The sequence below is a fragment of the Xenopus tropicalis genome, chromosome 7 (genome assembly GCF_000004195.4).
Source record: "Xenopus tropicalis strain Nigerian chromosome 7, UCB_Xtro_10.0, whole genome shotgun sequence".
Classification (NCBI taxonomy): domain Eukaryota; kingdom Metazoa; phylum Chordata; class Amphibia; order Anura; family Pipidae; genus Xenopus; species Xenopus tropicalis.
The window spans coordinates 98,793,583-98,815,277 of NC_030683.2; the positions used below are offsets into that span (position 1 = coordinate 98,793,583).

General features: G+C 40.7%; 1 protein-coding gene across 1 annotated transcript in view; it reads right to left on the minus strand.

Moving 5' to 3' along the window:
• Positions 1-2,357: 2,357 nt before the first annotated feature.
• Positions 2,358-21,695, minus strand: part of gpr153 (G protein-coupled receptor 153) — a 60,645-nt gene continuing 41,307 nt past the window's right edge. The window contains exons 4-6 of the mRNA NM_001128052.1: positions 12,658-12,847; positions 11,651-11,835; positions 2,358-4,911 (exon numbers count right to left, since the gene is read on the minus strand). Of these exons, the coding sequence (NP_001121524.1) occupies positions 4,135-4,911; positions 11,651-11,835; positions 12,658-12,847 (1,152 nt within the window). The 3' untranslated portion in view covers positions 2,358-4,134. The remainder of the gene's footprint in view (positions 4,912-11,650; positions 11,836-12,657; positions 12,848-21,695) is intronic.

Genomic DNA, 21,695 nt, shown 5'->3' on the forward strand with positions numbered 1-21,695 from the left:
TCAGAAATTTTGGTGCAGGTTAAGGGGAGCCGCATTGCTAGTACAGAAAGTGCAATTGCATTCTCTGCACTAGAAGAGACAAAATTCTGGTTAAAAAATTGAAAGTATGGCTCTTACTAGGAGTGTTTTTTTAAATAAACTTGTGAGTGCAGGTCTTCATTCTGTAGTGCAAGGACCTGCTCTGTCCCCATGACAGCAAACCTGCATTTGGTACCACTGAATTCACGAGGAGCAGACTGGGAAGAGGCACGTAGGCATCCCATATCCAACTATGACAGGTGGTAAGGACAGGGCTGCCTTGTGCTCTGCACCATTGCAAGTGCTGTGTAACTGAGCACCACATGGCGCAATACACTATATGGTACAGTGTTTTTCTGGGCACTGGCAGGCCCGGATTATGATGTAAGGTGGCCAAGGGGCGCTCAAACTATAAAGCAGGAGCTGGGCACTGGTCCCCTTTTGGTGTCATTAAGGATAAAGGAAACTAATAAAACAGTTCAAATACTTTGGGCCACATTCAGTTCAGTGAGAAAAAGGTTTATGGTATGAAAACTCATAGATGAGATTCCATTGGAGATGCAAGTCAATTCAGAAAAACTTATCTCATGATTTATCACATGAAAACTCTGTTGAAGTCTAAGGGAAAAAAACTGGAACTGAAGTTTTTTTTCTCAATATGAATCTCGCCCATAAGTTTTCATGTCATAAATCATGAGTTAACTCATTGAATTGAATCTGGGGCATTTTGTTGGCTTCCTTTGGATTAGGCAGAAGCTACATGGGAATTGTATAAGCAAAGAGGTGAACCTGAGGGAACAATAACTAAATCAACCAGGCAGCAAAAATGTAGCTATAAGTAATAAAGACCAAAGGTGCTAGGATCATTTTTGACAACAACATAGTCATTGGCGATGCAAAGGTATTATCAGGCGTTTGGTCACCCTTTCTACCCAATTTCGTGCAGGTGAGAAGCACTTGTCTGCCGTTACCCCAAACGTTTCTACTCTTTACATTCATTATTTTCAGCACTGCCTGCATATCTATTTCTCATGTTTGTTTCCCACCAAATCAGATATATAAGAACCTGGGAAAATGCCCATATATTTCTATTCTACAAGACAAGGAAATCTTTAAAAATGCATATATTAATGTCTTATTGTTCTCTTTCAATTGGGCCTGGGTCCCATGTGCCTTCTGGGGTGCTAATCAGCAATGTATATGGAACATAGGACCAGGCTTCATGCTTGTGTGAGCAGCCGGCATGTGATATGTTCAATGCATTCCAGTCTGACATCTCACTCAGCATTCTCATGGATTGGGTGGGGGGCTTAATTCAGCCCACTACATTTTTATAATGACAGAGTAGTCCTTAGGCGAGTGTGTGTGCATGGCAGGGATAACTGGCCTAGGAAATTACTCACCCATAAATGAGAGCACTTTCCATACTATCCCACTTATTTAAAGAGCCTGACAATTTGCATTAAGTCATTTACATAATAATCATGTCGGGGCACTAAGGTGTTAATGTTAAATAAGGCAAGAAATCTACAAGGCCCAGTTTAATAACAGCTCCCCCTCTCTCTCTATTGCCTAATTGACTAATGTAACACTGCCCCCAGTGGCCTATTGTGATACAAACGGTAGAATGCTTTTTAAAGGCATGTCTTTCTAGGGATTCTTCCATGATTTTTATGGTGTACTTTTTATTTCTAAATTACACTCTTTACATAGAAAATAATTCACTCTACCATTTAAAGTTTTATTCTTGAACCAACAAATGTATTTTTAGCTGTAATATTGGTGTGTAGGCGCCATCTCAGTGCATTGTGCCTGAGTCTGAGCTTTCAGAAGGAGCCAGCGCTACACATTAGAACTGCTTTCAGGTAACGTATTGTTTCTCCTACTCCCATGTAACTGGAGGAGTCATGTCCTGGCTGAGTTGGACACATTTAGTGCTATATACTAAATATGCTATATACTTAGTGCTATACTCACATCTACCACTAGGTGGGAAGCATTCTTAGCAATACAGGTGTCGGGGAGCTTCTATCTTCTTACCTTCACATTGTTCTGCTGTTCAGATTTTGGGAGGGGGGTGACATCACCCCAATTTGCAGCTCAGCAGTAAAGAGACACTGAAGTTTATCAGAGCACAAATAACATGGCTGATGGCACCTGGAAAACTAAGAGGTCTATCCCATGTCACATTTTGAAATTTAATGTAAAAAAATCTGTTCACTTTTTAAAAAACAGATTTCAGTGCAGAATTCTGCTGGAGTAGTGCTATTAACTGATGCATTTTCAAAATAAAATTGTTTTCCGTGACAGTATTCCTTTAAAACAAAACTGCTTTCAGACATGGTAGTACCCATGTTTTAATAAAGAAGAAGAGCCATACAAAACATGTCCTATTGCAAAATCCATAACTGGTATCGGCATATAACAAATCAGCTTATTACAAATCCAACCTTGTTCAAACCAGAGGTGATAAGTAACGTTAATGTCACAACGTAAGATCCTTGAAAAATGGTTAACGCTGATTTTCTTTTTTTTTTTTACTCTTTACAAAAGGGGAAAAAGAAAAAAGGTCCAGGGACCCCGACAAACATGCTTACATACAATGCACCACTCGGTTCCATGCACTGGAAAGAAATGATATTGCTGGCACTGCATCAAATAATCATTCAAAATACGACTTTTCAAAATGAAATGTAAAAACCTACTTTGCGTGATATTGTATCACAAAATACCATAATATCTGAAAACACAGATTGATCAAACCATAAAAGAGGAAATATGATTAACCCTTGAGAACAGGTTCACAAAAACAATTCAATAACCACCCCTGTCCCCTCCCCCCAATAACAGCAGTATCATAGAGAATACAGGTTTACATTTACTTCCTTCATGGATAGTAATGTACATAGGCACATAGCCTGATAGGGTAAAAAGAGGCCATACTGTACAGAAAGTACCATACATTATTCAAAGCACAACAGAACTATAAAAACAATGATTTACATGTCCCAGTGTCATTCTCACTGAAAACATTTGTACTGTAATAGAAAAGGGATCTTTAATAAACAGGGTGAGTTCGAGGGAAGCACAGGTGGGCCCCAGTCTTGGTGGGGGAATGCAGAGAAAAGTACAAAAAACATTATATTATGCAAAAATGATTAGAGATGATTTTCACTATATACATAGTGGTGGTGCAGGGGGCAGGGCCCTACCTAGGAATTAAGACCAGAGGGGACCCAAAGGACATAATGATTTATATAATTCACCAACTAATAAAAATGATATACCTCAGAAAGGGCCAACAAGATCCCCACATGCAGGGCGTAAGAGATATGGGCGGTGGTGGGATCAACACTGCGGTAACAATTGGGGTCATGGATGTTTGAGGCCAATAAGGCGCGGGGGGGGGGCACAGAAAAAAGATTTGCACTGGGATTGGGAATAGTATTGTAGGGGATGCTAAGAGTCGCTGTGCAACAAACAACTGGAAGGCCATAAGCTGGACATCCCTGATTTATACAAAATGTTTCCCTTTTGATAGGGCCCTGAACCTTCCTGCATTGCCAGAAGTCAGGCTCTGGCCCTGAATTCAAACCGGGTGTTTTTAACTGCATGTTGCTCAACCTAAACACCAACCTAAACACCTAGCAACTTCCCTTAGTCTGTAGCTCTCAGGGGATGCTGAGAACTGTAGTTTAGCAACAGCAGCAGTACCACAGATAAGAAAAATCCCTGCAGTCAAGTGTATATCAAATATGCCACCAGCAGCTGTGAGGACAAATGCATGCATCTATTTCACTGACGGATGAAATGTTTAAAGATAATGATTCTGTTGCTCTGTACAGCAATAAAAGTGAGGAATATTTTCAATTTGTTAAAAATATCTTTGTAAATATGTATAGAAAGCAGAATCTGTCCTGTTATATATTTATTTCTATGATAAAACAGCCATGCTGAGAATGTCCTGTGCATTTCTCATCCTAGGAATTTGTGTCCTTCGACCACTCAGTGTTGAATTGTCCCTTTAACAAGATACATTGCCCGTTTTCTTCTTTGGTGCTTAATCCAGTGCCAAGTATTAAAAGACAGTGAATCTAAGAAGAGTTTAAAAGTCCCTTAAGACGTAGATCCAATGGAGTCTGAGTGAAACGTTATGTACCCAGAGGAAGCAGAAGGCGAACTTAAAAAACTGTTTGCGCTTCCTTTGCTTTCCATTTTGGTGAGATGTTCCTGCCCATCCCACTCTTTGCCCAAACCCGTCTCTTGACTGGAAGAATCGGCACAGCTGTTCTCTACAGTTTTTCCGCTCAGTTTCTGAGAGTCTCTCTTCTGAACCCGCTTTTGGCTGTTCCGATGACTCCGGTGCCCCTCCGTGTAAAATCGTTTGTGGTGGTCGTCGTGACACCGACGATGACCAGGGACATTGAGCGTACAACTTTTCTCGTGGGTTGAAAAACGTCGCAGGGCCTGCGGCTCCCGCTCAAAGTCCGTCAACGCAAAGTGAGTCATTGCTTGATGCTGCAGGGCATCTGGGATAATGGAGATGGAAGAAGACCTGACAGGGCTTTTCCTAGGACTTGGGAGAGGTGTTTCATCAATAAAACTGACTACCTCCTCCCGACTGAAGCACTTGTAATCCCCTTTGTAAAGTTCTTCCAATGTAAACTGTTTCAACGAAATGAGGCTTTCTGAAGATTTCCGGCACTTCCGATACAGCATGCTTGGATCCTCATGATATGATACAAGGCTGCTTCTTCTTTCTCGCCGAGGAAGTGTAAAGAAGGAAATTGCAGCCACATCCTCTGCGGAGCCCCACCCATGAGGAAAGGCTGGGATCTGCCTGGTAGTCCAGATGTCTGTTTCATCATGAGAATAACGTCTGGTCGGAGGAACCTAAAAAACAAATCATGGAGATTATCAAGATGTTTTGCTTGCTGTTCTAACCAGAGAACTACATGCTTGGTTATAAGATATTTATTGGAACGGGTATGTTCCGATTCCCTTAGGGGCACAAACTAAAAACACGCGGCATATATGTTTGGAGAACTCAGCCATACGCGTTTCTAAGTATGAATTCCCCATTCTCACTAATTGCAGCAAACTTCTTGAAAGTACATCATGGCTTGGTGTGAAAAATAGATACTTAGATATGGATCAGGGTTGCAATTTGGTCATCGGATAAAGTCCAATCAAAGCATATATACTGCCATAGCTGACAAAAGTACTATAGGTCTGGTTGAATATTAAATGCAAGACAGTGCTCAACTTATTGTTTAAATAAGGCAGTTGTTCCCCTGGAGGCCGCTTGGAGCTGTGGCATGGGGGGTGGGGGAATTCAACCTGAAGGCCAGGTAGGCTCAAAATGAGAGAGAATGGCTCACTGCTAGATACACCTGAAAGCCCAGCTTAAAGGACAGTGATGGTTAAAGTTCTGGTGAATATGTATTTCCCATTGTTCATATTCTTGTAACTAAGACTGAGTCACTAATGCACTGTTTTTTATCTCATTCCATGAGCTAAGGGGGTCCAGGCCAAAGGTCTGACCTTTAAGTGGGTCCCTGGCCAAAGGCTCGACTAAACTGAAAGCTTGAAAAAAAAAAAAAAACCTGAAATAAGCAATGTACAAGCTGCTGGTCTCCAGATGCTTAACTGTACATATAACTAGGGGCAATAGAATCACTGGTATCACGTTTCATTGTAGCCTGTGAGCTTTTATGCCCATCTTATACGTGTTTTCTAAATCGTCTGTTATGAACAATCGTTTCCTTTTCCTGTCCACATATTATTATATGGCTTTATATTAGAAGACAGTAAAGATGTCTTTCTTTACAATAGATTTCAGGTTATACTTTTGTGTCAGATAAGAATAAACTGAGCCTGAAGGAAGAGCACCACATTTTTAGTATCTGTAGTCCAATGTCCCAGTTATTCCATGACCACAGTACACTCAGTTCATATTTCTATATTATGTGCTATTGGTGGGAAGTCTTGGTGATAATCTCCGAGTCATGCATGTGGAACTGCAGGGGAGAATGGAATGTGCCAGCAAGATGCATGAACACAATGAATTCACCAAGCAAGCAAGATGAGACTAGAGTGGCTGAGACAAGAGAACCTGGATGGAGAAGTTCTTTCAACTAAGGGCTGTTTCTCTTTGGTCTTTTAAATATTGTCTAGAAATGATCTGCTGTAACTTTTTGTTAAGCTCTTGTTCTTATCAACAGATCCCCAGAGCTGAATAAGCCAAGACAGTGCCAAACCCTGATGTGCTTTGTGGGGGATAACTCTCCTTTGTAGCCATAACAATTACAGTCAGAAAACTGTAGTAGGGATATCAGGTGTAATTAAAGCCATATGGCAACTTACAGTTTATTATTCCTATGCAACACAAGCCAGATGTGAGATATATCAAGAAAATGAATAATAGCACACAAAAACATGCAGCTCTTAAATGAAAATTAAGCACACTTCAACTAAATGAGTTTAAGCATCTGAGTGCCATAAAGCCATGCAACCTAGAAGGCTCCAGTGTGTTACACATCTTCATGGCACTCATACATCAGAGAGACAGAAAAACCTAAAAACAAAGAAAATTGCAGTTATTGATTCCAGCGCTAGAGAAAAGTTGCAGTTCTCTCCATGGAAGCTCTTGCAGAATAAGGGAAGGGCTGGGGATACACAATAGAGATGAATAGGTTTGACCTTTGGTTGCACTTGAAGCTGCCCCGTTTTAAATTCATTAGGCATCATGTTGAGGGAAACAGACCAATCTGAAATTCAGAAAGCACAAGACCAAATTACTAGAGATCGAGAGCACAGAGAATTGTTCTCTATACGAAATGTGAGCAGCAAAAGTGCAAGCAAATAATCCAGAAAAAATATCATTTTTGAAAGAAAAAGGCAGCGAGAAAAGGAAAAAAAAAAAAAAGAACTGACTTTCCACCAACCAGGGAAACAGTGGTGCTTTTCTTAGAATTAAAAGTTATTACGTGTGAAATGTTTATCCCCTCTGTGTTGAGATTCTTCACTTGCCCAGCATATTAATCATGTAAACTACAAAAAAATCCACACAAAAACAGAACAAAATATATATGAGACATTCAGAGATAATTATAGCAGAGTATCAGCAGCAGAGAGAGAAACATGTATAGCAAAGTCTCCAGTGATTACACTGAAATGGAAAAGAAACCTGAGACTGCAAGGATGCTGAAGTGGCACTTCCAGGCTTAAAGGCACAGTAACACCATAAAGTGAAAATAATTTGTATCTACTCATACAGTGTCCCTAAATAAGCTCTTTACTGACAGCTGTTTATCCATTCAATAGTTCAATGGATCCTTTGCAATCTACTGTCCTTCTGTTATGTAAATACATGCCCTATTTCAGATTGAATGGTTGCTCCCATGCCTGCAAATAAGCTTAATTATATAAACTACATTTGACTGTCTGCACCAGTGCAGGGTAAAAGTATATTATATTTAAAAGCATAAACCATCCTTTCAATTTTTGGTGTTACTGGTCCTTCTTCAAAGTAGTTTATACAATGACGTTCAAGTTACAATTGATCTAGAGTAGGGGCCCTCACACGGTTATAGGCCCCCCCCCCCCATTATAAGGTCAAAATGCCTTTATTGTCACATCAGGGCCTGTAGCAATGTTTCAAGACTACAACCTTCTATTTGTCAAGCTTTGTAAAGATTCAATTGTAGGCCTGAAACCTTGTTGCTGCCCCTGATGTGACTAGGGGTTTTAACCTTACAATGGGGTGCTGCCTACACAGTGGCTTGCAAAAGTATTCGGCCCCCTTGAACTTTTCCACATTTTGTCACATTACAGCCGCAAACATGAATCAATTTTATTGGAATTCCACGTGAAAGACCAATACAAAGTGGTGTACACGTGAGAAGTGGAAGGAAAATCATACATGATTCCAAACATTTTTTACAAATAAATAACTGCAAAGTGGGGTGTGCGTAATTATTCAGCCCCCTGAGTCAATACTTTGTAGAACCACCTTTTGCTGCAATTACAGCTGCCAGTCTTTTAGGGTATGTCTCTACCAGCTTTGCACATCTACAGACTGAAATCCTTGCCCATTCTTCTTTGCAAAACAGCTCCAGCTCAGTCAGATTAGATGGACAGCGTTTGTGAAAAGCAGTTTTCAGATCTTGCCACAGATTCTCCATTGGATTTAGATCTGGACTTTGACTGGGCCATTCTAACACATGGATATGTTTTGTTTTAAACCAGTGCTGTCCAACTTCTGTTGTACCGAGGGCCGGAATTTTTCCGACCTACGTGGTGGAGGGCCGATAATGGAAGCCAGTTTTGACCACTCCCCTTTTTGAAACCGCACCCACTTGAAACCACACCCATGTTATCACATGACCATACCTATATTAATGGTTATAGTACAGCAAAAACCTGCCATACTCTGCCTGCCCTACCCTGCCTGCGTGTGCCATACTCTGCCTTCCCTACCCTGCCTGTGTGTGCCATACTCTGCCTGCCCTACCCTGCGTGCCATACTTTCACTGTGTGTGCCATTCTTGGCTGATTTGTGCCACACTCTGCCTGCCCTACCCTAGCTGCGTGTGCCATACTTTCACTGTGTTTGCCATTCTTGGCTGGTTTGTGCCATACTTGGCCTGTGTGTGCCATACTCTGTCTGTGTGTGCCATACTCTGCCTTCCCTACCCTGCCTGTGTGTGCCATACTCTGCTTGCCCTATGATGCCTGTGTGTATGGCACACACATGCAGCCTACTGTGACACAATGCTGGCACTGCTCCTACAGTCTGCACAATAACTATATATTAAAAAACTTTTTAATTGAAGTACCACCTCAGTATATGTTCTTTTCGTAGTATGCAGGGATTATTTGTGGGTTTCTACTGCTCCTGAGGTGTGAACAGGGGAACAATGTGAGTGATTACAGTCTGAGCCTGAGGTGTGAACACTGCAGGAGGTGAACAATGCAGAGATTAAAAGGTGTGACCAACACAGGGGATTACATATTTAAACAATACAGCCTGATTACAGCCTGAATCTGAGGTGAGAACCATGCAGGGGGGGCAGTTAATCTCAGTACTGATACCATTTAAAGCTTACACAAAGGTAAGCCATAAAAGCAGCCAGACAGGTGGGGGGCCACACAGAGGGGGGTCGCCAGTTGGACAGCACTGTTTTAAACCATTCCATTGTTGCCCTGGCTTTATGTTTATGGTCGTTGTCCTGCTGGAAGGTGAACCTCCGCCCCAGTCTCAAGTCTTTTGCAGACTCCAAGAGGTTTTCTTCCAAGATTGCCCTGTATTTGGCTCCATCCATCTTCCCATCAACTCTGACCAGCTTCCCTGTCCCTGCTGAAGAGAAGCACCCCCAGAGCATGATGCTGCCACCACCATATTTGACAGTGGGGATGGTGTGTTCAGAGTGATGTGCAGTGTTAGTTTTCCGCCACACATTCCATTTTGGTCTCATCTGACCAGAGCACCTTCTTCCACATGTTTTCTGTGTCCCCCACATGGCTTGTGGCAAACTGCAAACGGGACTTCTTATGGTTTTCTGTTAACAATGGCTTTCTTCTTGCCACTCTTCCATAAAGGCCAACTTTGTGCAGTGCACGACTAATAGTTGTCCTATGGACAGATTCCCCCACCTGAGCTGTAGATCTCTGCAGCTCCCCCAGAGTCACCATGGGCCTCTTGGCTGCATTTCTGATCAGCGCTCTCCTTGTTCGTCATGTGAGTTTAGGTGGACGGCCTTGTCTTGGTAGGTTTACAGTTGTGCCATACTCCTTCCATTTCTGAATGATCGGTGGAACAGGGCTCCGTGGGATGTTCAAAGCTTTGAAATCTTTTTGTAGCCTAAGCCTGCTTTAAATTTCTCAATAACTTTATCCCTGACCTGTCTGGTGTGTTCTTTGGACTTCATGGTGTTGTTGCTCCCAATATTCTCTTAGACAACCTCTGAGGCCGTCACAGAGCAGCTATATTTGTACGGACATTAGATTACACACAGGTGCACTCTATTTAGTCATTAGCACTCATCAGGCAATGTCTATGGGCAACTGACTGCACTCAGACCAAAGGGGGCTGAATAATTACGCATACCCCACTTTGCAGTTATTTATTTGTAAAAAATGTTTGGAATCATGTATGATTTTCCTTCCACTTCTCACGTGTACACCACTTTGTATTGGTCTTTCACGTGGAATTCCAATAAAATTGATTCATGTTTGCGGCTGTAATGTGACAAAATGTGGAAAAGTTCAAGGGGGCCGAATACTTTTGCAAGCCACTGTAACTGTTTGAGTACAAGTTGTTCCAGGAGTGGAAGGACCCTGGCAAATATGCACCCATTGTTGAAATCTGAATTTAATTGGGTGTTACCTGTTTGCTTTGAGACTAGAGTAGGGGCCCTTCCTGTATCACATGGAATGATTATTCACATTTATCATGAATTTTTTATCAGCTGATGAATCTGTTGCAAACGCCACTATTTTTTGGATGAAGATACCAAGGCTACTCAGCACACCATTTACAAGATACTTGCCCTAATCCTAGGGTCCACCTAAAAAAAATATGGCTCACCCCACCATTATGCTGTATAGAAATGATATGATCATGTAATAAAGCATGTTATTTGGTAAGGCATAATAGCATATACAATGGCCAATGTCATAGCAGATTTACTCCTAAATAAAAAGGAATATAAATAAAACGATACTGTGTTCCCTTTAAAAGAGAACTTAAGCTTAAGTAAAGAAGCAGGGCAATTGTTTTGGGTTTCCGTACCAGCCCGAGGCAACCACAGCCCTTTAGCAGGGAAGATCTGTGCCCCCAAAGATGCCCCAATAGCCCCCCATCTTCTTTTCTTCTGATTCATTGCACATGCTCTGTGCTACTGTCAGTTACTGAGCTTAGGGGCCAACTCACAATATACTGTATATACAGAATATAAATGTCACAATATAAGTCTAATTAGTAAGCAATACAGGTAATACAGAAATAATTAGCTCTGTGGCATCAGTTTGTATGACATGGAAACCTCATTTTCTGCATGATCATTTTCTACGACCCCTAAGCTTAGCTTCTCAACAGCTGCTCAGGCTTTAGTTTTCCTTTAAGAAAATTAACTCTTTGATTAAAAGACCTGTACCATCAACAGTGTAAGGTATAACTATCGCAACTCTGTTACCATGAGCCAAGCTTTCCCTGGGAAATATGCACAGCATTGTGTTGACAGGGAGTCTTAGGAACAAAAATATTCCTGGATAAAGTGTTAATGTGTCTATAAGTGTGAGACTTCAAGTTGCCACTATTTCCCCCAGTACCTCTAGGGACAGCCCAGTGTTACCCTTGGCTAAAGGCGGCCATACATGGGCCAACCAGCTACTCTCTATGAGCTCAGTGTAAGGGGCACACACACAGTATGGCCACTCCTCTTTACTTGCCCATCTGCCGTGCCTTCCATTGTCTTATGATCGTGAGAATTGCTGTTCAGTATCAGTTGGACATATCCTTAAACATTTTAGAGGGGGGTGCAGAATCCTTTATAGTATGCAAGTCATGTATTAACATTAAAGGCCACTCTTCTGTATGAAGTCTGCTGAAGTATGCCAATCATTTTACCTGAAGATAGTGCATTTTATCATCTTGTAATTCCTTCATGGGATAAATCTGTGGAATTCCTCTCTCTAATGCAGATAGATCATATTTAGAAATGCGATCCATGGCCATGATATCTCCTCCATAATTATAATCGTAGGGTCTTTCATAAATGAGATCTGAATGAATGCCACCATCCATGCTGTGCTCTGGAACAAGCAATAAACAATAAGTGGAGTAAATAAATGATAAATGGGGTTTAACATATACAACGATAAAGAAGAATACCTCACTTTTCTAAGGCTACCACCTTTAAATCTAGATAAATATGCCTTTCACATTCTGTTTTATTTGATCCCAGCCTGTCAGTCTTTCCTTTTTTTGCCAGGTTGAAGTGTATAAACTAATTTTAGCTTTCAGCCCTTTTTTACCACTAGATTCAGTGCATTGGCATTCTTCAAATCCCACATTCGTGGATTAGTAATCCTTCTAATTACCCTTGGAGGTGTCTTAGATGTTTTAATATCTAACCTTTACTAGACGTTTTACTAGCTAACCTTATTCTATCTCTCACTCCTGGAGTAAGCCATATACCATCATCCATTGCCTAACCTGCACCCATCTTCCAGGAAGGTGGAATCCCAAGAAAGTGGCAAAATACATATTATCTTCCCCTTGTATAGATTAGAACAGTAACAATACTGGTCGGTTACTTAACTGCCAGAAAACTTTAACCCAAGATAAGGACACAGCCTCTCCTCCCAAATGTATATTTATATTCCTCCCAATTAACTGGCCAAAACCTTAGGGGACTGTAGGAATAAAGGGTAATTAAATCTAGCACCCTACACAAATAAGGTAAATAGTTAATAAAAAAAATTCCCCCAGCGTGCTGCTGTGTACTTGATGCTAGGTCTGGCAGCAGTGCTCTGGCTGCTGAGGTGGAGGAAGGGGTACCTGCTTCTTCAGTGATTGTCATGTTCAGCTCTGCAATCTCACGCATTAACATTAAGACACTGAGAATCTCTCACCTTCATCCCCATCATCATTAGACATAATAGCAATACACTTGTCCCAGACGGCTTTCACATCAGCTCGGTAGCGATCACAGGCCCAGAGGAACATTGGCAGTAGCATTGCCTGGACAACAGAGCACCACAGGACGCACAGAACCATCCACTCGTAGGATTTGTCCAACTTCAAACTTGCAAAGCTCACCACCTGTATGTGAGGTAAAACATGAAACTTTGTGATTTTCAGAATCAGCATGTACTGTACATTTCCTATTCTCACAAGCAGATATCTTTAAAAATTGTAGATATGATACCTTCTAAGGGCAATGGAGAAAAGTCATATTTAGTAAATATCTCTGCCATGCACAGATACTGGTAGAAAATGGTAATAATAACAAGCAGAGGTTTCATTCTTCCCCCCACACACACTCTAGTAAAATGCATTGGTCTCTGACATAACAGCGTACAGGGGTGTATATCCTGTATAATCCTCTGGCTTTTAGCCCATAGTAGTATCACAAGGATCAGTTTTTGAACATTACAATGTTCTGCTGAGTCAAGAAAGTTGCTTGGATTAGTGTTTCCCTGCTGTAAGCGGCACTGACTGTTCTGCTATATCATGGCACAAAAGTAAAACAATCCAGAAATAAAAAATATTACTATTGCATTACTGCCTTCAGACAACAGATGGCAGCCTAATATTTCATGTCTTTAAATACAGGGATATCATATGTGCTTCTGCTACATTGTTTCAATAGTCAGAACTGGAGAATAGAAAAGTGACAGATACTGCTCTCAATTGTAAAGCAGTGGAATATTGGCTATTTCCATTTTACCTAAGAGAACTTCTTCCTTCTCCTAAAGAAAATAACTAAATTTTGCCAGATTGGCGCTAGTAAAGTGATATTTTGAGCAAAGTCAATGTAGAGATTCTTTATAAGTATGGAGAAGTGAGGAACAACATCTGAAGTTGCATCAAAGGTATGAGAGAACTAAACATTTCTGCTGAAACCTTACAATTCGGTAAAAATTGGCAAAATCAACCAGTTTTACTACTTTAATGAAAATGATTGGAGTGGCTTCTGGGGGGTATAGCCTGTCAGCCTGAGCCCACCCTTCCTGCACTAGGTTTCAAAGGGCCACTATACATTTCTTTTTCCTCAATAGATTTCCCTAATGAAAATATTACTGGCTGAGCCTCCAGTCTCACCGACAACCTGACCACAAGCTTCTTGTCACCTCTCACAAAGCATTTATTAGTTCCCTGCTTAATAGAATAATCTAGATGTGCTGTGTGCCAAAAGATCTGACCCTCAGGCAAACCTTCAGGACAATGTGTTTAATAAAGAAAATATTTGGCTCATTCTCTCCTCCTACCACAGTATTATCAAGAGGGATTAAAGCTGATTTGTGAAAAGGATATAGTCATTGTTGCATCTTCCCTACCTATCATTCAGGTTATTTGCTTGCTCTGATACCCTTGGGGCTTAGTGCATAGGGTAGCCATACACCCGGCATCATTTATTGGGTTAAAAAGGAAAAAATACACACAGGGATTTGAGACATATAAATTACCAACATCCTGTATCCCAGCAGCTCTGACACATAAAAGAACATATGAAAATAAATCAGTCACTTTAACAAGAAGCAGTAATGCCTGCTCCCATCATCCTCACCGGCAATTTTCCAGGTTTACATTAATAAAGCAATTAAGAATGATAATGGTAATAACAAGCAGCAGGAGGGCGACCGGGGAGAGAAGTGGAAGGAGGAAGCTTGTTTATATATTTATTTGGTCTCTTATTATTTGACTTAGGGGGAGTCAGGGGAAATTATTATTGAAAACTGTGAATAATCTTTCCATTTCTGTATATTTTTAGCATGTGTTGTGTTCGCATTTGAGACCACTCACTACATTGAGTATTTATTGTTCTATAATTACTTAGCTTTGTGTTCCCCCAAATGAACACATACTGAGACATTTTACTTGTGTTATCCAGTGATTCTTTCCTGTTTCTATGCCCCTGTGCCTACCGATCTGTTTGGCTATCATGTCTTCTAATGCAACACATGTACATTTAGTGAGGGATGTTAAACTGGGGTGCTGGGGTTAGTTTATTCATTTTCTCACCATGATTAGTCACTATACTGCCAGTAATAAAACAATGGGTGCAAAATTTGCTCTAGGTCTAGAATCCCTGGATAACTTACTGGTTGCTATGGGTTACCAAGAACACCTTTAAAACTTGTTGGTTAGTGGCTCTATGAATAAAGGGGCTAAAGTTAGGCATAAACGTATGGCAGGATGTATGTAAAGGATCTAGCAGACCCAGGGGTGCTTCTTCCCTGAGGAAAGGTGAAACAAGGCAAGGCGGCAAAAATCAGCTCATGTCAACTTTATTATTTCCAGTTATTAAATTAGAAATTTTGAACTCCTCTGATGAAGCACCACATGGTGCGAAACACGTTAGGAGTGTGGGTACCATGAGGCACTGGGATGCACCTATCCATTGTTTGGTATAGTAAGTTTTATGTTAGTTTTTTGTTGATTTGTTTAATTTGAGCCAATAAATGTTGTTGCTTTTATTCCACTGAAATTTGTGCCGTTTATTCATATGTTGATTCGGGACCTATCAATGGGATTTAACTTTTAGATTCCCTTTCTTAACCTAATTTATTATTTAGTTATTAAATTAGAAATGTAGCTCTTCTAGTGAAGAGCACAAATGCACTAGGGATGCGGCCCCCTCCGGACCCCCTCTGGCACAGGAATGGTAAGCTCTGAGGGGTGAGTGGAAGTGGCATCACAAGAGCTGACTCATGGCGGCTCATGGAGTAGAATCACCCCTGTATGTACCATCCTGCAATCCATGCAAAAAATTGTATCTGCTGGTGAACGACGGTGGTGGGTGCATTGTGCAAAAGCAGACAAGAAAGCTCAGAATCCTGTCTTCGTTACCTGAATGGACCCTGCCGGTGCACTTGTGGATCAGGCTATTATCACTTTGATAAGTGGAATCACCTGACCCATGAGTGTACCAGCACAGCCAAGTGATTACCCATCATGTATTGGAGCTATTCCCAGTATATTGCTACCTGCCAAGTTGGAAATTCACTCTGTGTTCCATTGTTCTAAAGGTACAGTGACCAGGGCAACAAATCCATGTTTCTGATAGATGATATAAAAGACAAACTGCATTTAGAATGCAGTCTTGATAGCGAATGGCATGCAGACAAAATTGTAATGAAAATATTTTAGGAACCTACATATAGACATGTACAACAAGCTCTAGATAAAATAAGTTAGTCTAAAGGACACAAAATCAGTTTTTTTAAGCATTGAATTCTAGACACATTCCCTAACCTCATAACTCGGAATGCGCCAGCTCCACGAAGTTTGGAATAAAATTTTCTGCTCATCACATATTCTGGCAGTACATCCCAGAAACTTTCTGCTTTTAAGTAACAGAAATCTTGGCTGAATCTCACAAAGGTACTTTCTGCTGTATTATTCCACAGGCAGGATGACCTTTTGTTCAGTTGCTTTTTTAAGAACATAAAATCTACAGCTGATATAGAGATTTTAGGGTTTGAACAGAATGAGGTTTTTATTTAAAATGCAGAGATGAGAAAGGTGACATTCCCTATTCCCAACATGGATAATGTGAGAGTAGAAAAAGCATATTTCAAAAATAGAAATATCTGACTGCTAAGGTTGGTTGCTAGGGGCAGCCACGTTGGTGCATTTTAGCAGTTCCATAAATAATCAGTTGGTGAAGGGTGGGTATTTTTAATACATTCCCTATTCCCAACATGGATAATATGAGAGTAGAAAAAGTATAGTTCAAAAAAATAAATATCTGACTGCTAAGGTTGGTTGCTAGGGGCAGCCACATTGGTGTATTTTAGCAGATCCATAAATAATCAGTTGGGGAAGGGTGGGTATTTTTAATACCTTTATGTATAAAAATTGGATATGTTGGCACAGTAATTACACTACATATTTGTAATACAGGCCTGGGTTTAAGGGTAGGGTTAATGAACTAGGGTCACCATCCCTGAGGGGGCTGTCGAGGAGAGAAAAAAACCCCCATTATGTTTACAATTTAACATATTTTCAATATACAAAAACTATAGTGAGATACGGTAGATCAAATAGTCACAACATAAACTTATAAGAATGCTTCTGAGGGTGGGGGGTACAATACATCTTGTAATCAAAAAATGCATGTAAATAAACCCCAGGAAAAGAAATACTTCTTTAATGACAGTGATGAATAACTGCTATGAATATAGCCCAGGAAGCTCAGGAAGCTGCAAACAAGTGGGTGGTTTACTAATACTATTGTTTCCATGATGCTTGCCAAAATCGACAGGACCCCTTGCTTGGATAAAGCAATGCCATATGCCTTCAGCTGAGATAAAGCTATTTTACAGCTAAATGAAAATGAGTTCCAGTTATAAGACCCATATTTTAGATCCACATGGTCTAATTAATAACATACCTGTTAGAATCGTGTATCATTTTATTTATAGAAAATAATCGTGTTAGCATATATTCTCCTTCTTTATCTCCCCTTTGTCCTTTTCTGAATTTTTCTTATAATGTCTACCTTTATCTATAAGAACAGATTTTCTGCAGCTCCGAAACAGATCTTTGAGAGACATATCCTCGGAAAAGTGAGCGAAGAAGTTTACCTTGAGCTTCTAGCCCAGTCACATTATAACTGCATTGCTCTATGGAAAGAGAATGTGGCCATGCTGCCCTCTCCTAATATAGGTTTTCCCCCATGGCACTAACCTGACTGCTGCATCTGTATTTGTAGGTGTATTTATCCCCTATTACTACATGTATAGAATCTGTTATGCAAAACTGGGGTGTGCAGGGCCACCCAGGGCCCCCTGCCAACCGACCGCCCAAACCCACCCCCCAAGTGTGTGTACCTCATGCTTAACTTCACCTCAGGTGAAGGAGTTCAGTGGGGGAGCACCAATTCTTTGTATCGGGTCTGGGTTGATGGAGCCTATGAGGGCCCACTGGTTTTTTTTCCTGGTGTCTGGTCGGCTCAGTCCGAGCCTGTGCAGAAGGCTTTGCACCTGGGATATTTCTTTATTTGGATTACTGTACCTTAAGGTTAATAAAAGAACATTTAAACATTACAAAACCCAGTAGGACTAACTGCCTTGCCTCCAATATGGATTTATGCAGCTTAGTCAACCAAGTACAAGGGACTTTTTTATTATTAAATAGAAAAAGAAAATTGTTATTAAATTGATATTAAATTAAAATATTAAATTACTTGCTAAAAATGGACTCTATGGAAGACGGCCTTCCCATATTTCAGAGATTACTAGGATAAGAGACCTCATGCCGATATTTTCCATTTGTGAGAAATATATGTTGACAGTTTATAAAAATCTAAAAATAATAATCAGTGTATGGCGAGCCCCATTGATATTTATGAGTGTATAAATGTATGGAGTTCATGCAAGCCAAAAATAGCATCCAGCCAGAAACTACATATGTATGGGTATGTCACATTCTGCACTTCGTATTACAATTCAAATAATTAATAATTTCAATATTGCATGTAATATAAATGTAAACATCCATATATCATCAAAATAGAATAACATAACATTTTTCTAAACCAAAGAGACTTGGATCAAATGTTAAATGTTCTTTAAGTTCCCTGACTTTGCTCTCCTGCAGCAGTAATGGGTTGCCTGCTTTGATAAAGAAAATGTAAGAGGAAGCCAATCAATAAGGCAAGTGAAGCAAGACTGTACAATCTCATAGCCAAAAAGCTACTGTTGTTCCCAGCAGAACACAGACAGAGCGGATTCACATGAAAGCTTCTGGAAGTACCGGAGCTGACAATGCTGCGGGGAATAGCTGTGAAGCTTTAAGGGTAATTCATTTGGTAAATATTATCACTTTAATATCCAATCTGTAATGTGAAAGCCCAAACGCTTAGAAATGACAAGAGATCTGATCAACTCATTATCCAAATAAACCAGCTGGAGAGAATTAAAGGCAGACTGTGTAGTACAATTGATTTAATCAGAGAACACAGCAGGAGATTAGCATCCCAGAGCTTTCCTTTCAGATGGTACAAAAAAAAATGCCACGTAGGATAACAGGCTAAAGCTAATCTGAACTTTAATAGGAATTCCCTCAGAAAATCCGATAAAAAGTATTGCCGTGTAATCCCTTATTAGGCGTGAATCACGTCGAATGTAGCATGTTTGTGACCATCTCGCACTAACATAGTAAACTCAGCTGAGAAAAGACCATCAAGGGCTCAACCTTTCCAAAAACACTGTACAAGTTGATTTCATTCTTTTTAGGAACCCCCCCCCCACTGACAAGCCAGTTTAATTCAGCCTTGCTCTCCACAAAACCCAACTGTTGCTTCCTGAAGTAGTTAATACTATATATTTCACTCTTTTTAATCTTACCAACAAATCAGCTTGTATAGTTTAACATTGATGATGGCAAGGAAACTACTGGTATCAACTACAACTGCCAGCCAAAGGGTCAGCAATAACTTGGACCTGGATCACTTGGATGTTTATACATTGCAGCATTGTGCTTGAGCCCTGTACCAGGGCAAAGCTCAGAAATGTGCCATGACATGGTATAGCATTTTCAGAGAATGGCACAGCAGCTGGTGTTTGCTTAGCCTTAACATTATAAGTTTACCCAAGCCGTTATAGGTGCTAATGAGTAAGTCTTTTAGAGTGAGCTTAGAATTTAAATTAAGAATGGATGTCATGGTTTAGATAAATGTAAATATACCTTGCCTCTCCAAATATACCTGTGCAAACTGCAGAACAGTGCAAAAGCATGTCCCAGAACTGCATTGCCGTACATTCTGGTTATGTCACATCATTAAACACTGGGCAGGGCAAAGGAAACAACATTTCCAAGCTTCCATCTACGCAGAAAGGTCTCTTTGCAACTGCCCTCTACAGGAAATAAGAGATAAATACATCTAGCAGTCCATAACAAATTATTTTACCAATACGAGACAGCAGCATCTGAACTTTCAATGATGTCTCTTAGCAACACAGTATGTATATACGGCATCAGGGTCAGGTCATAGCAGTTGGTTACACAGACTACTAAAGATATTATGCTGGCTGAACTTTTAGGGCTCTGGCACATGGGGAGATTAGTCGCCCGCGACAAATCTCCCTGTTCGCGGGCGACTAATCTCCCCCCATATTTTCAAGCAACGTGCTGCGTAATATGTTGTGCGCTGCGTAATATATTGCTTGAAAATATGTCGTTGCAAGATAAATAACGCCAAGAACATCGCTTCTTAATTATGACAAGTGTCCTTTTAGTGAATCGAGCAAAAGATAAGAAGTGATAAGATTTTTAACGCATGCTATAAATAGCACTCCTTATTTCGGACTTTAGTGAATCGGGCCCAAAGTATTTTTCAGAGAAGTTTTTGCCCTTGATCCCCCTCCTGCATGCCACTGTCCAGGTCGTGGCACCCTTTAAACAACGTTAAAATCAGTTTTCTGGCCAGAAATGGCTTTTCTAGTTTTTAATGTTCGCCTTCCCATTGAAGTCTATGGGGTTCGAAAAGTTCGCGAATATTCCCGGGTTTTGGCGTATGTTCGCGAACTTTTTTTTTTAGGTTCGCTACATCCCTAGCTACTAGTAGCTCTGTGTGTCTTCACCCTTAGGTGGCACTTTAGGGCTCTGGCACAAGGGGAGACTAGACGCCTGCGACAAATCTCCCTTGTCGCAGGTGACTAATCTCCCCGAAATGCCATCCCACCGGTGAGAATGTAAATCGCCGGTGAGATGGCATACGCGTATGACATCTCACTGGTGATTTACATTTTTGCCAGTGGGATGGTTTTTTGCGGGCGACTTATTTCCCCGTGTGCCAGAGCCCTTATAGTTGGATTTACACAAGACCATGTACCTTGTTTGCTAAAGCAATTGACTACACCTTAGATAACTTCACTCTATGTATAACTGAAACAGAAATGTCCCCTAGCGCAACACTAACTTATGACTGGCCCCCCCTAGGAACATGTCACATATGCTACATGGGTATCTGTGAAAGATAGACATGAAAATATCCACGGAATATCACAAGTTGCAAAATAGTAACAGAATGTCAGTCAAGTGGCACCAAAGAGTCACCACATGCTGCTGTATGGGCTTTCAAAGCTTTCACTTACGTCTCCTAAACTACAGCTTCTACCCTGTGAATGTTAATATTGCATACCAGTACAATGCACCTTCCAGTTCCTAGGATACAGCAGACAGGGCATGATGTTTATAACATATGGCCTACTGAATTGTCAATTTGTTTAATCTGAGATACATGCTTTCATGAACTTTACAACATATCTGTTACCCAGTGTTAATGAAGACACCACAACAAACTCAAATAAAGACACACGGGTCTATATAGAGCATATCAGCTGGGAGGGACTGCAATGGGAACAATAGTGACAGGAGGCACTGACAGGGTTAGAGACACGTTGAACAATGTATTCATAAACAACACAGTAGAATGTTGGAAACAGTAATAGTTCATCCAATACATTGGGAGCAAACTCTAATGAGCTCCACTAACATTCCAGCATAACTGAGGAAACCACAGAGTTTGCATTATGTTGGAAATTGCCACTGATTAGCATTAGTGGGCATTAGTGTCACAATGTAAACAATCAAGGCAGGTGAAATATAGGGACTCCCTTGCACCTGGCATAGCTGCACCATGCACAAGGCACCTTAAAGGAGAATGCAGTTCAAAATTTAAAAAGCATACTGCCCAATAGTCCTCCTATTGTTTAGTAAAAACGCCACACTTTTGGCTCACCTAATCAAATATTTACTCAGTCACACTTACTTCACATTTTCTAGAACAGGCAGCCATCTCTAAAAAGGTATTCTCCCTTACTTTCCCTCCTTGCTTCATACTGCACATGTGTTTCATTCCCTCCCCCCCCCTGGCAGATCCGCTTCTGATTGGCTGGTGGGCATGTGTAGCTCAGAACAGCAGACAGGATCAAGTTAC